Here is a 15,843-nt window from a genome sequence, read left to right as displayed (position 1 = left end):
TACAGTATATCCTGGAATCAGAGGATCACAGCATCTGGGATATATAAATACAGGGGGATAACATGCATGTAATTGTAACAAATACAACCATTACACAATTTAGGAGACTTCAGTGGAAAAAACCAAACTACTACATCCCCTTTTTTTCCTTCTGAATAGCTCAAGATCAGTCCTGGAGCCATAACTCCTAAAACAAAGGTGACTGCATGCTTCAGTACCACAGAACATGAAGTGCTCTGCATCCGAGTTGCCTGAACTGTCCCTGCAGTGCTCCTGTGACAAGAACAGAAAGAAAGCAGAAAAAACAGAATTTAAAAGCACCCTAAACCTGATTCTTTCTGCCAGAGCCCCCACTCATTCAGGTAAGAAGAAAAAGCACATGGCAGGGCATAATGGCACCCACTCAGCAAAAGCCAGGCTTTGTTTTTCACAAGCACATGAGGCAGAAGTCTTAACATTTCCTATTTTTTCCCATTTTTTTCTGGTGCTAGCTCAAGACAGAGCACTGCCAGTCTTGGGCAAAGAGAACATGAGATCTCTTAGCTGTAATATTTATTTAAAATACTCATAATGGCACAGTGTTTTGGGGAATTACCTACTGGAAAAATGCCCTCTACATTCACTTCCTCTATCTTACAAAGGCACCTTTAGCTGTGTATGCCAAAGATAAACAAACACATATTGGTCAGGTATGTTTTCTTTGTATTAACTTTTTCTTTGTATTTAACAGCTACTTCTATCAGTAGATATTTCCTACTATAAAATTACAGCCTTAAAAATTTCAGTTTTATGTTGCTGAAATGAATACACACCCATGCAGCTACACAAGGCTTACCTGGGGAATTGGGAATTATTCCCCAGAATGAGTCTTTTCCAACCAAATTTCAGGCTTTGGGGTTTTCTCTTGGTTTTTTATTTTTCCAAATTTGTGGCCCAGTAATGAAACACTTGAAAAATGGCTAAAGGAACACTGCAGTAATTCAAAGTATATGGCATTTTTACCATGATTTTTCCTCATTTGCACCCATAGGTAGGCAATGAATGCCAAAGATTGTGTTTAAAGATTAAGTGAAAAACTAAGTGTGTCTGTACCATAAAATAAACGGATTTCCTTTACCACCGGGGCTGCCAGAAAACACATCCTGGCTAGTTTCTAGCCAGGGCCAAAGGCGGATGTATGGCCCTATTTATAGGCCACCAATGCAATTGAGAAATGCACACCTCTTGCACTTCATTTGTATGGGCTGGGACTGGACTCTCCATGGAGCTAAGCAGCTTGGAGGAAAGGTCACCCCTAGAATAACACCACATTCTCTCTAACCACATTCCAGAGTCTGTAGAGACGTGGGGTTCCTTGCAGCCCCCTGCACTCTGGTCGCTCTCTGGGTGCTCTAATGCTGACAGAGAGCTTGCAAAAGGGGAAAGTGAAAATAGGAAGAAAGGAAGTGATGACCTGCCTGTGATTAATTCCTGCTCCTAAAACAGGGATATCAACTGTTTCTCCACCATGGTTCACCTCTGTCTCTGTACTATAAATCCCTACTCAAAGTGCTGAGTCCAACTGTGTTTCTATCACTCCAAATCCAACACTGCAAAGATCTGGATAAAAACACCTCCCTTCCCCTAAGGAGAATGACTTTGCAGAATAATTCCCTCATCTTATACCATGACAAGGGCTTATAAAAACAGTCAGAGAAGATTAATCACCAGAAGAAGGTCACTATAGAGTGTGAGGGCTATCTAACTAATTTATAGATACCTGTTCTAAGTCCAACTCTCTTTCAGGTAGGAAAACCTGAGCAAATTTCCATGGCAAAAATCTTCTATCCATTCAGGAAAGGCATCTATTTTTGTGTCTTTCTGATTATTCTTTTCAAATAGGCATTGAGAAATATCTTCAAACACTGTTACTCTACTGCCAGGACCATTTACAACTAAACAATTTTCCAGCACCCAGGTATCTAAAAAGCTATTCTCCCATCACTTCTGAACTGGTTTTCTCTGCTGGATCAGTGAAGACACTGCAAACCAATCTCACAAAACAAGGCAAGGTACCTTCTTGGAGCCTGCAGGACTCCACAGATCTGAATGACATCCCTAAGGAACACCAGATCAGTGTTACTGCACTTCAAAGGGGGAAAAAAAATGGGGAAAAGAGTAGGAGAAGGGAGAACTATTTCAATCACCCTCATTACATACAGACCACAATTAATGGACAGCTGCTGTCAGAGTCCTGAGTGTACTAAGAGGTCACAACCAGCCCCTTGAGACCCCGCCTGCATCTCCTGCCCATGGATCCAGGAACTCTGTTTCTACTGAGACTGGCCTCTAGTCCTTGCCTGTCTCTTGTCCTGCCTTTGGTCCCATCTCCTGGAGGGACCTCAGCCTCACATTGTAGACATCTTCTCTCCCATCTCTCCTCTCCCTGTCTCCAGCCTCATCTCCTGGTGCTCCTCACTGCATTCCCTGGGTCTGGTTCATTGCCATGCCTGGGACTGCTCTTTTTGTATTCTTTATATATCTGTATTTCCTTGCTGGAGAGGAAGGGTTTGTTTTGTTACTACTCAGAGCTAACACATAGTCCAGAGCAGCCTCTTCCCTTGTCTGCAAAAGCAGCACCTTTTCCAAGAGCTATAAAGATGAGCCACTTCTATACATAAAAGGTGAAAATATAGTTTTAATTCATGTGGAAAACACTCTCTTTGCATATACTGATCATGAATATATAACTATAAAAAACCTAAGGGTACGGTTTTGTTTTGTTTTGATTACCTTTAAACTCTGTTGCTTCCTTATGGTAATAGTAAATTATTGACTTACCAAGGGTGTTCTCAGAGTTACACAAATACATCATAAACCTAGATAACACATGCAATTTTGGTATATTTCCCACATGAATATAACCAGGGTAGTGTTATAGTTTTCCATTGCCCTAATGTTAGCTGCCCAGAGCTGCTATTATTAGAGCCCACTCCTCCCATTTTCACATCACTCTGAAGTGTGTATGGGCCATGAGTCTAGGGATGGGATTTTTAAGGATAAGTTATTCAAAGGCAAAAAGTCTTCTTCATCTGTTTCTGTGAGCTTCACTAGAAAACAGTTTTCTCATTGCCTCTCAAGGCTTCAAATCTTCCAGCACTTCACTGTACCATAATTACTCTACTTTTTACTCAAAATTTACACTTTGAACACTCTATTCCTCCCTATATACTGTCATGAATTAAAGGAGTGTTTTCAAGACCTTATTGTCCATTTCCATAGTTTTAACAGAAAGATATTTCAGCTTAATTAAAGCATCTTCTTAATTCTCTACCTTTTCTGAAGCTTCTTTTCTTTCCTGTCACTGGTAGTTTATAAAGTCTCTTTTCATGTTGATCACTCTCTTTTTCTCTCTCTGGATAAAAAGATTAATCCGCAAGTCTCATCTGGGTAATGAAAGAGTTAAAATCTTGCCCAGGCTGTTGTAGGTAGTTCTGTGGCCTCGGCCGGTGCAGGAGCTGGAGCCGTCTGCGATGGAAAGTTCCTCATGGCTGCTCTGGAGAGTGTAGTCGCCGCGCCCAGCCCGCTGCAGGTCCAGAGCCTCTCTCTTTCTTCACTCAGCAGTTTCTAGTGAATTTAGTTACAGCAAAAAACCTGCAGCCGAGCCAGAGATCGGCTCGGCCCGGCCCGGCCGGAGCCCGGAGAAAACCTTCCGCAGGGCCCGCATCTCCCAGCCGGGAGACGCTGGGCCTAGCCCAGTCCCCGCCCGGCCGCATGGCCTGGGCAGGGAACGGGAGGCCAGCTGGAGCTCTGCCACCCTTCACAGCCAGGAAACAAAGAGAACCAAGAGAGCTCTGGTTTTACACTTTAAGGTAGGGTTCACAAGTTGATCCCACTTTTCAATGGCCTAAACTGTTGTCAGTTCTCAGCAATGACCGATAATTGGTCAGAAGACAAGACTCCAGGCAGTTCCCAGCAACTTAAACTTTCTTAAAGGTAAAGTAACTCCATGACAGGTAGGTAGGGTTTGGTTCTATTAATTTCTCTCACCTCCTGAAACACTTTAGGACTGCCCCCTGCTCCCTTTACTCACTTTATCAACAAATTGCTAAACAAGGCAAGGAAAGAGAATCACAGAATGGTTTGGGTTAGAAGGGACCTTAAAGATTATCCCATCACACCCCTGCCCTGGGCAGAGGCACCTCCCACTATCCCAGGTTGCTCCAAGCTCTGTCCAATCTGGCCTTGGACACTTCCAGGGATCCAGAGGCAGCCACAGCTTCTCTGGGCACCCTGTGCCAGGGCCTCGCCTCACCACCCTCACAGGGAAGAATTTCTTCACAATCCCTAATTTAAACCTGCCCTCCGGCAGTTAAAAAACAGAGTCCAGTACAATTCTGGAAGATGCTCATGCACTTCAACCCTCTGCTGTGATGCACTCACTCATCCACTCATCTGCTTTTCTTTAGCTTTCAAGCACTGGAACAAGAACTACTTTACAACATGAGCTGCTGAAAATATGAACAACATGAAACCTTCCCTTTCTGGAACTCAGCCAGAATCTGAAAATCTCTACCTTTGAAACTCACTCTGATATTTGGTTTTAGACCCCTGAGACTGAGTTTTCAGAGAAAGGGTGCCTACAGGCCACTCACTTCCATTAAGCTTGGATTAAGAACAAGTGCCTGTGATTGTACCAGAAATATTTTTCATGTCTGAAAATGTCTTCAAAGAAAGTTAGTCTCGAAGTATGGAATTAGGACACAACATCTGTTCCCCAGAATGAGTAAGAGCTGATACTGCAGAACATACTAGGACAGCCTCATGAGTTGGAGCAGTTCCTCATGGAGTGTTCATCAGCTAACCGCCACAATCCATCAAATCATCATCCAGATTTACTGCTGAAAATTTCCTTTCCTAACCTTCTCTCAGCTCTTCTGAGATAAACTGGTTTATAAACTATTGTGCTTTGCATTCAGCTTTATTTAGACAGGTTTAGCAATTGGAGCTGTTCTTAGCAACAGAAATCCCACCACGATATTCCCATTTTGTCAGAAAATTCTGACCTGACGTGTTCACTCCCCCTTTTGCAAAACACCCAGGAGTTCCATGGAAACGTCTGGATTAAGCGTCTCAGATTAATGAACAGATTCTAGAATATTTTTTTCCCAAATCACATTACCACTTACTTTCTTACAGAAAGAATTACTTCAATAACCTCCTCCCCAAATGAACATCCCATAATTTTTCATAAAGGCACAAATAAAATTAATCTACAAGAGATGTTATATTATTAAAACATATGCTGAAATCAACAATGCTCAAGGCTCTATCATTGCATTTTGTTCTTCATTGGCATTTACATATTATAGTTCTTATGCATTGCCCTGGAAATCAGCTTTGAAGTGGAATGATGAATAAATGAAGATTTATTATTACTATCCTTATTAGAGGGATTTTAAAGTCATTAGAGACCAACAGACATAATAATCATATTATATTCAATCTTCTCTAGAGCATCTCCTTTGATAGGCCTGCTAACTCTATTATTTAAATATATATTAGAGCAAAATGCAGCACGACTTCTACAGTTTGGGATAGGCTGGAAATTTTTATGTTTTGGTTTCATTTACCAGGATTTGTCCTTAGAGAATTCATGGGTTTCATGGTTTTAAACACCAGGGTTTCAAATTCACAGCAAGCACCTGGCTCAGTGTGTCTGCTCATCTAAAATAAAAAGGTTAAAAGCTGGGGAAGAAATAGGGTACTGGAGATCAATCTTAACCTGAAGTGACTTTTGGAAATTAAAAAAATAAATCTGTCAGAATCCATAATCTCACAATAGTCAACAGACTTGGCTGCAACCAATCCCACCATGAAGGAAGAAAAACAGATCCAGAGGTTCTGAAGAAGAGCCGAAGCAGAACTGCATCACTCCAAGAAGCTCAGAAAATTCTCTCTGGATTCAATGTGAGTCAAGTAAAAATTACTCATGGGAAAAAAAACCCACTGCTTAACTGTAAAGTACAGTCCTTACTATTGACTCCTTCTGCCTGCAGCTTGCCTGGGGAAGGTGCTAGAGGAAGGAAGGTGAACTGTTTCCAGTTGGGTGTAGTCACACAGCAAGGGGCAATTTCCTGTCAGCCACATCCTTCAGACCCCGCTACCTGCCCAGGGAAGGCAGCACCAGCACTCTGCTCTTTTCCTTTAATCCTCTCATTGCTGTACCAAATCCCTCAGAACTTCCTCCCCTTGTGAAACATCTGAGGCAATGTGGCTATCACAGCCATGAGGCTCATCCCCTGCTAGTTCTGCACAGGCACTTGATGTCACATTAGTCCCCACCTGCCAACACTGCCTGTGTTCGCTGTCCATGCACAGCATGATTTATGCTCACTGATATTCTTAGGGTGTTATTGACACATCAGTCACCTTCCAACCCTACTTGACTCCTGTTTCCTTTACTTTGCAGCCTCCTCCCCAGAAACTAACCTCTAATTCCCTTTCTATCACCTCCTGGCTCCTCACCTTGGTTTAAACTCTGCCTAATCAAACCGCAAGGAACTTTCAATCCCTACAGGCAGCACAGATACTCTGCTTGTAGCCACTGGCTGTGTGAGGCACTTCTGTCCCTTCCCAGAAATAAGAAAGGAAGCATCAGGGTGGGAAGCATCAGCACCCAGAGAAGCTAGAAGCTGTGACTGCCCCTGGATCCTTGGAAGTGTCAAAGGCCAGGCTGGACAGGGCTTAGAGCATCCTAGGACAGTGGAAGGTGTCCCTGCTCATGGCAGGGGGTGGCACTGGATGATCTGTAAAACTCCAGCTCAACCTCCGCTTACACCCAGCTCTGACCTAGAAGCTGTCTTTCACCAGCAAGGGAAAAACGTGACTTCTATGGTTACCATTCAATGAGTTGCTTCAGTCAGACTCCAACTCCGCTAAGAAGGAATCAGTCATGGACTCAGATCTTTAGTAATGACAAATCCCAGACCTAAACTAAATCATGGACCAGAAAATGGTAGTACTACTGACAGTAAAATACAAAATGATTAACATCCCTCAAATGGATCCCAGAATAGCTAAATTATACTGTTGATACCAGTCCAGCTCTATAAATGGGAGCCTTTTAAAATCCCTTCCATCTTCTTGATCCTCTGATTCCAGAAGCTACTTTAAGTTTCCTGTGTTAAAGTTATGGTCTTTGGCCCACAGCATGTGGTTAAACCACCACCACCACCAAAAAAAAATAAATAAGATTGAGTCTCACATTTTGCCAAAAATTGCTACCTTATTAAGTATAAGCTAAAATCTGAACTCACATTCCTTTGAGCAACTGATATAATTTTCTGTTTATGACAACACTTAAAGTCCAAACCAATGTACTGAGCTCAGAATTCCAAGCCCAGCATCTCCCAGGGATGAGAAGGAACACAGAACAGTCCTGAATTTCAGCAACTACTTTCTCTTCAGGTAACAGCTCTGGGAATTCTTACTCTGGGAGAGCAAGCTAGCCCCCAGAAAGTCTGGAAAAAATACCAGGGTAGTTTGGTATACTCAGTACCAAGGTGCCTGGTTTAAGAATAACAGTACCAAGGCAGCTTATTCACAGCTGACTTAACTTTCAGACAGGTAGCCAGACAGATCTAGAAATTTAATTTCTGAGCAGTCTTTCAGATAATTCCTGACATTTTAAAATTGTATTTAAAGATTTACAGCTTTATCTAAAAACCACTTAGTGTATGCTAACAGAATCTGGGGCAAAAAAACAAACAAACCATGAAGCTGACTATGATTTTATCTCCTATCACTTTACCTCTCCTGATGCACAAGACCTGGATCACAGACCAGTCTTCACAGTGAAACAGATGTTTTCATCCCATGTTCCTAGATTCCCAGAACCATTAAATCCCTCAGTTTCTAGCTTCATTGTAACTTCAAATACCGTTTGCTACAGAACTTCAGAACTAATGTTTTATTGTTTTACAGGACAACAGAAGTGAGGAATTACTTTTCTTACCAAACAGATATTTATTTTTAGGAAATGAGTCAACTATGTTGGTACTCAATGACAAACATATAACAGAGACATATATATAAATACATAAGGGGGCTGTGCAATTCATTGTCTTTGAACTATTCCAGGATTTGTGGATGTCAAGATAGTGTAGCACTATACATCACTTAAAATGTTGCTTTTTCATTAAGAATTTCACCTGTTTCAAGTGTCATGGTACCCTCCCCTGGATGGGCCAACTGCTCTATCATTGTGATATATTTTAACATATAATTTGCTTTATATTTTGTTCAAGGTTAAGACTTCCTCGTACACCTTCCAGAACATTTGTGATACTAGAAGAAAGCCAATCCTGCAACACTCACCCCCAAACACATCTCCGTTCTGGTAGTTCTTGCCCTTCTGAGTTTCCTCTTCGTTTTGAACAGTAGACACATGCTTGGTGGAGGCACAGCCCATAGCTTCATTCAGACAGCTCCAGCTGGACCGAACCACAGATAATCTCTAGCAACGCCCGCTCATCCTTGCAGAAATAATCCGCCTTCCTGCTCGGCTCTCACGTCCCTTTCACCTAAACACGGCCAAAGAGAGAGGAAAACATTCACACAAGGTACCCTCTACAGGAGCTTCAAGAAGATAGAAAATGGAATTTGTGAGGAGCAGCAAAAGGGCACAGCCTCCATGGCCTGAGGCTGCTAAAACCGTATTCCTTAACATCTGGTATAGACAGGTCATGATAAAGGTACCTCCACCCTGCCCTGGGATAGAGCACAGCAGGTGAACTCAAAGCCTCTTCCAGCCTGATTCTTTAATCCATGGCTTGAAGAAAGCAACATGCAGATCTGTTTCCCACCCAGTCTGCTATTCTCACAGAATGCAGAGGGTTTTGGGAGAGGAGATAAGAAATCATCAATATCTGCTCCTCCTGCTCCTTTTATCAATCTACCCATCAAGCCAGATTTCTTACAAAGCGTTTTACTGATTAAGAGCTGCTAATTGCAAGTGTTCAGACAAAATAACCCCTCTAAATCAATTAAAGATCTTATGTTGCCAGATGTGAAAGGCAATAGTCAGTTGTATTACCTTTTCTCTACTTGTTCATTATTCTACTCAATTTATAAAACATCCACTGCTCAAAAAGATGACTACCCCCATTTTAAGATGGAGTAACACTCCCTGAACAGTCCAGATGTCACATAAAAAAAAAAAAAAAAAGGAAAAGAAAAATCAATTCCAGAACTGTAATATTTTAGGTTAAAAAGAAATTCAAATTCATGAACTGTTTATTGCTAAATGGTTCTGAACTGGAACAAAAGCTACCTCAAAGTTTGGTGAGATGATCTGCCTTTCCACCAGCCAAACTTTTCAGAAGAAAGAAAAGTGAGACTCCCCCTTCAATTCAGCTATAGCATAAGATCATACACACAATTTCTTAATTCATTACTTCCGAGTTTGTACTTCACAAGGCTGTGGTTCATTTTGCTCCACACTGACCACAAGTTTACGTGTAATATCAGACAAGCACTCTTACCTAAGACAGGGAGAGCTGGAGCGAGATGATCTTTAAGGTCCCTTCCAACCCAAAGCATTCTATGACACAGCAGTATCCATTCCAGCAGAAATGTATAATCCCAAGGGAAATTGTGAGTTTCTTTTCCCTGAGCACTCAGCACCGGCAGCACACCTACCCCGTGCCAGGGCAGCTCAGTAACACACCAGCACATAGTCTACGAGGGTTCTGCTCCTGCCTCCAGAGGGATTTTCCTGCCCATCCCCAAAGCTAAAGACATGGGGATGTGGCAGCCAGGCTCGGAGTGATTCCGCTTCTGTTACAGCAGACCGTGGCTTTCACCAAGCAAGGGGGTGGACTCTGGATGCAGAACCACCAGTAACTCCTACGCACAGCCAGCTTCCCCCTTCTCTGCACAGAGCAGTGCTTCTCTCCACTTGGCCAGGGTGTTCCAGAACATACAATGCTTATCGCTGTTCCCAGCAGTCACCTCTTCCTGTCACCCCTGCTCAATTTTATGTTCAGTACATACCCAACATGCTCTAGTCTGTTTTTTCTTCTTCTTCACATGCACACCTGAGCCTGAATTTGTCATTGCCCCATCCTTCTCTTCTGCCTTAGCCACAGCTAATTACTCACCCCAAAACACAGGATTTTACAGGATCATAGAAAAACTTGGGTTGGGAGGGACTTTAAGCTCACCTCATTGCAACCTCTGCCATGGGCAGGGTCACCATCCACTAGCTCAGGCTGTTCCAAGCTCCATTCAACCTGGCCTTGGACACTTCCAGGGGTGGGGCAGCCAGTGTTCTGGACAACTTACACCAGGCATTGATACTGTTAGTGGAAGGGAGTGAGCTCTGGAGCTATTTTTTTTAACCCTATATGGCTACATAACTTCTTCCCTCCCCACCCTTCACCCCAGAAAACCTAGATTTTACAGGCAAAGTCGGTATAAAGCCAGGGAAGTTCCTCAGATTTTGCAGTTCAGGGAGTGTCACAGCTGACAGTTCATCCTCTCATGTGTCCAAGTGGCAGGCTGCACTAAGATGATCTCACTGATGGGGGGAAACAAGGACCCAAAGGGATTTAGAACATCAGCCATGCTGTGCTTGGAGATAGGTAAAGACACAGGGGTGTGGAAGATGGTGGAGAAACAGCAGACTGGGAGAGGGAACTGCTACTTGGACTGGAAATGAATCAGGGACTTCTTTTCTCAGAGGACATAAATTTGTTTAAAAAGAAGAGCTTTTAATGGACCAGCTAAAACAAATGAGGGGGTAAACATGACCAACAGAGTCCTTGCTTCAGATTTCAGAGAAAAGCAGGAGCCTCCAGGTAGACAGAGCCTCAAAACACTGACTTCTGATTTAAAATACAAACAGTAGTATTATTCCAGGGAAAAGGGTGTGGCCAACTATGAGAAAAGTGTGGGAGAATGGATTGTAAAAGAATAGATAGTGCTGCAGGCAATCTTGCCCCTGATAAATTGCAGCTGTGTAGGACAGCTGAACAGCGTTAAAGAAAAAGGAGCAAGGAATGCTGATTTGTATTGACCAATCACAAAAGAGTAAAAGGGCACACAGATGTTATGCATAAGGGAAAAGGGTATAAAAGGTTGTACTGGGGAATAATAAAGCACTGATGCTTGAGACCATTCTTGGTGTCAGTCCTGTGTCCGCCAGCAGAAAAGGAGCAAGGTAAGGTTTGATGTAACCCTGGAAAGGATGTGGAGGTGTTTGGGTGAGACCTGGGCAGGAGGCTGTCACAGGGGGAATTACTGCCTACCACAGCTCAGCACCTCGGAGCAGCAGAACTGCAGCCACAGAAGTACCTGTTGAATGAATTATGTTCCTGCCATCTTTAATTATTTTTCCTGTTTCTTTTTCTGTCTCTCAGCTGAAATTGTTTACAAAAGGGAAAACAGCTGCATAGTAATAAAACCCAAATATATTTCACAAAGGATCAGTGGGTTGGGCTTAGGAAAAAGATTATTTTTTTGTGAAGTCTTATATAGCCAACATACAGCACAACAAATTGCACAATACTGAATTATTGATTAGTGCCCAGGACCATTGAGCTGCAGGAACAATTAGGAGCAAAGAGATACAGAAGAGGAATGCAGAAGGCTAAAGCTCTTTGGGAGAGAAAAGGAAAAAATATCCATGATCAAATCTCTCCTGCAGCATTTTGGTAGCACACATCACCCTCTAAAAATATGGTCATGTTTGCAGGCATGCTGTGATTAAAGGGAACACACAGGGATAGAAAAACTGGAAGTTTCACCTTATACATTAAAGAATAGCATTCACAGCAGCACCTGAAAAAGCCATACAATTAACAGTTGGGTTATGGAGGCAAACTTCTCCTAGTGCCAATAAACTGGGCTGAGAAAGCTACTGAAAAATGACCTCCAAGGTGAAACTAACACACTTCCAGGCATGTTCCTTGGACTGCTGTTAACCTAGCTCTGTGAGACACAGATAACTAGACACAACCCAGGGATAGTAGAGGATTTAATACAAAGAACAGAGAGACAGGAAAGCAGTATTACTTTCACAGGGGATGAAATCTGATGTATAGGGCTACATGATGCTCTCCAGCCTTGGGAAACCTCCCCTGCCTGAGGGCCAAAGCCCTCAGGGATGAGATTTAGGAATCACTCAGAAGAGAGGTGCTGGTCTTCACTTGTTGGGATGCCTGGCCAAGCTTTGGGGATGTGAAACACAGCATTTCACACTGCAGCAGAACAATACATCCGTTCCTCCTCCCCCACTTCTGCACAAATGTAATTTTCCTTTTTGTCTTCCACAGCATTTTGGGGGCCCACAGATTTTCAGAAGCCAAAATTAAAAAGAAAAACCTCAAACCATTTGCAGTTCATGTTCACCACCCACCATCACTAATTATCAAGATTTGAGAGGCAATTTTCAGGCTCCAATCTGTAAAACACTAGTGAGAAAAATCTCTCAGGCAGATCAAAAGTGCCTACACCACCCCCAAATTAAATACAGCAGGTTAAGGATTAACATCTTACATGCAGGTCAGAAGAAGACTAGAGGCACTCTCAGATGCTGTACTTTGTACCCCAGGTTTCATCTGAGCTCATCTCTTAGTATAGAAAACACCTTTGGAAACCTTAAGCCATTTTTTTCTTTCTTCTGAGAAGATGTGTCTATGATGTGTTTTTTCTTTTACCAACTCTTCCAACACTGCCCTTAATTCACTCAACACATCCTCACCTCTTATTTCTGATGGTCAAAAGCTGCATCCTTGACAAAACACATTTTGCCTCCACAAACACTTCATACAAATGGAGGACTTCCAGTGTTTTACAACAAATGCATGTTAATTCTTCTATTACAACAGGTGTATTTGTTTTCATCTTTATTGCATTGAGATAACTGATCTTTCATCATCTTCAGGCTGCAGATACATCTACAAGTTTCTTTCTGTATTGACCACACAGGAAATCAGGTTAAAATTTCACAATGCTCAAGAGATCAAATCAACAAATTTCATGCAACCATGAAAAACACCTAAGCTACAAAGAAAAACCACACTGACTTTTCCTACGAAAGAACATGTTCTAGGCAGAACTCAAGGATTTAACTTGCTATTAGTTAGATTTATTTCCTATAAGAAATAGAGCTGTTTGATTTCCTTTTTTTTTTCCTAAAAAGAAGCAAGCAGAAATTAATTCAGAGTTTTTCCTGCACAAGGGCTGTTGGTAGTTAGCACCTGGGACTTCTTCACTGTGACATTTCTCTTTCTCAGCTACTCTCCACCACAAAAGCTGGCTTTTTGGGTTTCATTCAAACGCCAAAAGGCATTTTTGGAGCCAAAAAGATATCACTTTTGTCGTTGAAGTGCACCAATGGCCTAGGAGGGAAGGAAAAAAGTATTTTAAAAAAATATTCATATAAGGTCTCTTTTTCCTTCTTCAGATTATTCAAATCAGCACAAATAGCGCAGTTATGTTGACAGTTAACCCACTGACTTGCTAAAGGAACAGCAAAACAGTTTGGACTTCCAGAGGTGCAAACACTCTGGACTAACATCTTCCATTGGCACTAGGGGGAAAAGTCAAAGTAAGCGGTGATTTCTGTTCCTTGGCAGCCACAGACAGAACATGCTTTCCTCACCCACTGGTACAAACAGCCAGAAAATTAAGCCTTTTCTGCCCTTCTATGAATTGTTTGCCCCTATAATGCAATGAACAAGACCTGTGTTTATTACACATTTCAGCCTCCTACTGGAAACAGGCTGTCCCAGAGAACCAGGTGAGCACAGCAGTGATTTGTCTGGAAGGAAAGGGAATCAGCTCCATGCTGTAAAACCAGGAGCACAGGGAAACACACCACGGCTTTATGCTAAACCAGCAGAAACACATGATACCAGCCCAGCTGCCCAGGCCTACAGGCAGCATGCCATGTGTCCTCTCCTGGGAAGCTGCACTCAGCACAAATCCCTTTTCCAAGAGAAAACAGGGATACTGCAACTTGACAGCTAAAACCACCCAGCATTACAGAGAAGATCATCTACCTAGTTTTTCTCAGCAGGGAGAGCCTGGTTTGAATTAATTCTACCAATTCATATCATCAGATTAACAAAGGACAGCCTTTGCTGAGGCTTAGATCACCTTTTTTCATCAGCAAGATCAGCTGATTTTCTTTTCTTTTGCTTGCAATCAGGATTTTTGCTGATCCAATACATGGAATTTTGGTATATTAAAGCAACAAGTGGTTTCCAAATAGAAAAGCTCCCAACAGAAACATAATACTTCCTGGGAGCATCTTCTCCTTCCTCAGACTCTAAGGAGAAATATCACCTGTAAATCCATAGAAAAAGATTTCAAACATCAGAGTATAAACATGAAAGAGAGATGAATTGCATTGCAATCATCCTCTTCATTCACACAGAGTAGAGTTAAAGTAAAATCAGAGTGAAAAGCCCAGCAGCACAAGAGATGTCAGTCATACAACTTACCATTTTCGCTGTTTCCAAAGAAAATAAATTGCATTTCATTCTCAATTCCTTCTACCCTCAAATACTTTAGGAGTAGTGATACAAAGATTACCATCATTACAGAATGAAGTTATAATATTTAATTATTTTCTCCCCTCTATGAGAATTAATACACAAAACTTTGATGATAGATGAGATTTAATTGGCTGGCAAATGAGTATTTGTTTTAGCTTGTGCACAGATATGGCCTGTTCAGGTAAGAATACAAACTTTTTAAACATATTTCATTTGCACAAACTCTTCCAAACCAGTAGCGGCACCAGAGCTTGTCTTTAACATAGAAACAGGTACTACTCAACCATATTTCCAGAGATTCAGGATATTTATCCTCAGTACTTTTCAGAAAAAACAAGAACTTCCATAAAAAAATAAGACTACATGACAATATATGGAGAACACCTAAATATTTCTTGCTTCTACAGCAAAGATTACTGTGGTTGTTAGAAGGATGTGACAAAGATATTCACAGAATCATGGAATGGTTTGGGTCAAAAGGGCTTAAAGCCCACACCATCCTACCCCTATCATGACTTATCTTCCACTGTCCCAGGTTGCTCCAAGCCCTGTCCAGCATGGCCTTGGACACTTCCAGGGATGGGGCAGCCACAGCTTCCCATCCCTCACCACCTTGTGCCAGGGCCTCACCACCCCCACAGGGAAGAATTTCTTCCCAGTATCCCAGCTAACCCTGTCCTCTGGCAGTCTGAAGCCATTACCTTGCCTCACATGAAGGAAGACTACAGTCAACACCAGATAACTAAAAACCCACCAGCAACCACCATGAAGGATTTGATTTAAAGCAGCAAGACCTTTCCACTGACTTTAGGTGGCTTGAGGTCACTTCCTGAACCTTTCATGAGTTTCATGAAACAAAGATTGTTTTATGATTTATTTCCAAAGGGATTTTGAAAATGAGTGCTGGTGGTGGCACCTCAGGCTGATGTGATGTGAGACACCAGACAGGACTACAGAAAAGCCAGGTTCAATTCTCAGTACATGACTTTGTCATCTAAGTATAATCTCCAGCACTTACCATAATGGGAAGGTAGCTCAAGCACCTCTAAAGTATAAAAAAAGCAGGCAATAAGCTCTCCTATTTAATTTTATTTCTGTGTTCATGGTTTAAGAGCAAGATATGCTTTACTGAACAGTAGACAGTAAAAAGTCCTGAGGTACAGGAACAGAGAATTATACAATATTTTGTACACTCTAAGAACAGGTCTGAGCATCCTCCTCCTTTTGAAGACTCGTTCCCCTTGCTCTGCCTTAAAAATAATTTAAAGATGCAACCATTACACCTAGGAAGTCACCA

The 15,843-nt window shown here is 42.1% G+C and overlaps 1 protein-coding gene across 3 annotated transcripts in view; it reads right to left on the bottom strand.

The window, feature by feature from the left end:
- Positions 1–15,843, bottom strand: part of C10H1orf21 (chromosome 10 C1orf21 homolog) — a 109,084-nt gene that overhangs the window by 59,488 nt on the left and 33,753 nt on the right. For all 3 annotated transcript variants that reach the window (XM_014260016.2, XM_014260015.2, XM_088060717.1), the window contains exon 2: positions 8,359–8,564. In XM_014260016.2, the coding sequence (XP_014115491.1) occupies positions 8,359–8,452 (94 nt within the window). In that variant the 5' untranslated portion in view covers positions 8,453–8,564. The remainder of the gene's footprint in view (positions 1–8,358; positions 8,565–15,843) is intronic.

The sequence above is a fragment of the Pseudopodoces humilis genome, chromosome 10 (assembly GCF_049639895.1).
Source record: "Pseudopodoces humilis isolate 2021_Gansu_Grassland_sample_001 chromosome 10, ASM4963989v1, whole genome shotgun sequence".
Taxonomy (NCBI): Eukaryota; Metazoa; Chordata; class Aves; order Passeriformes; family Paridae; genus Pseudopodoces; species Pseudopodoces humilis.
The sequence above is the reverse complement of the archived record's forward strand: the minus strand, read 5'-3'. Positions and strand labels throughout refer to the sequence as shown.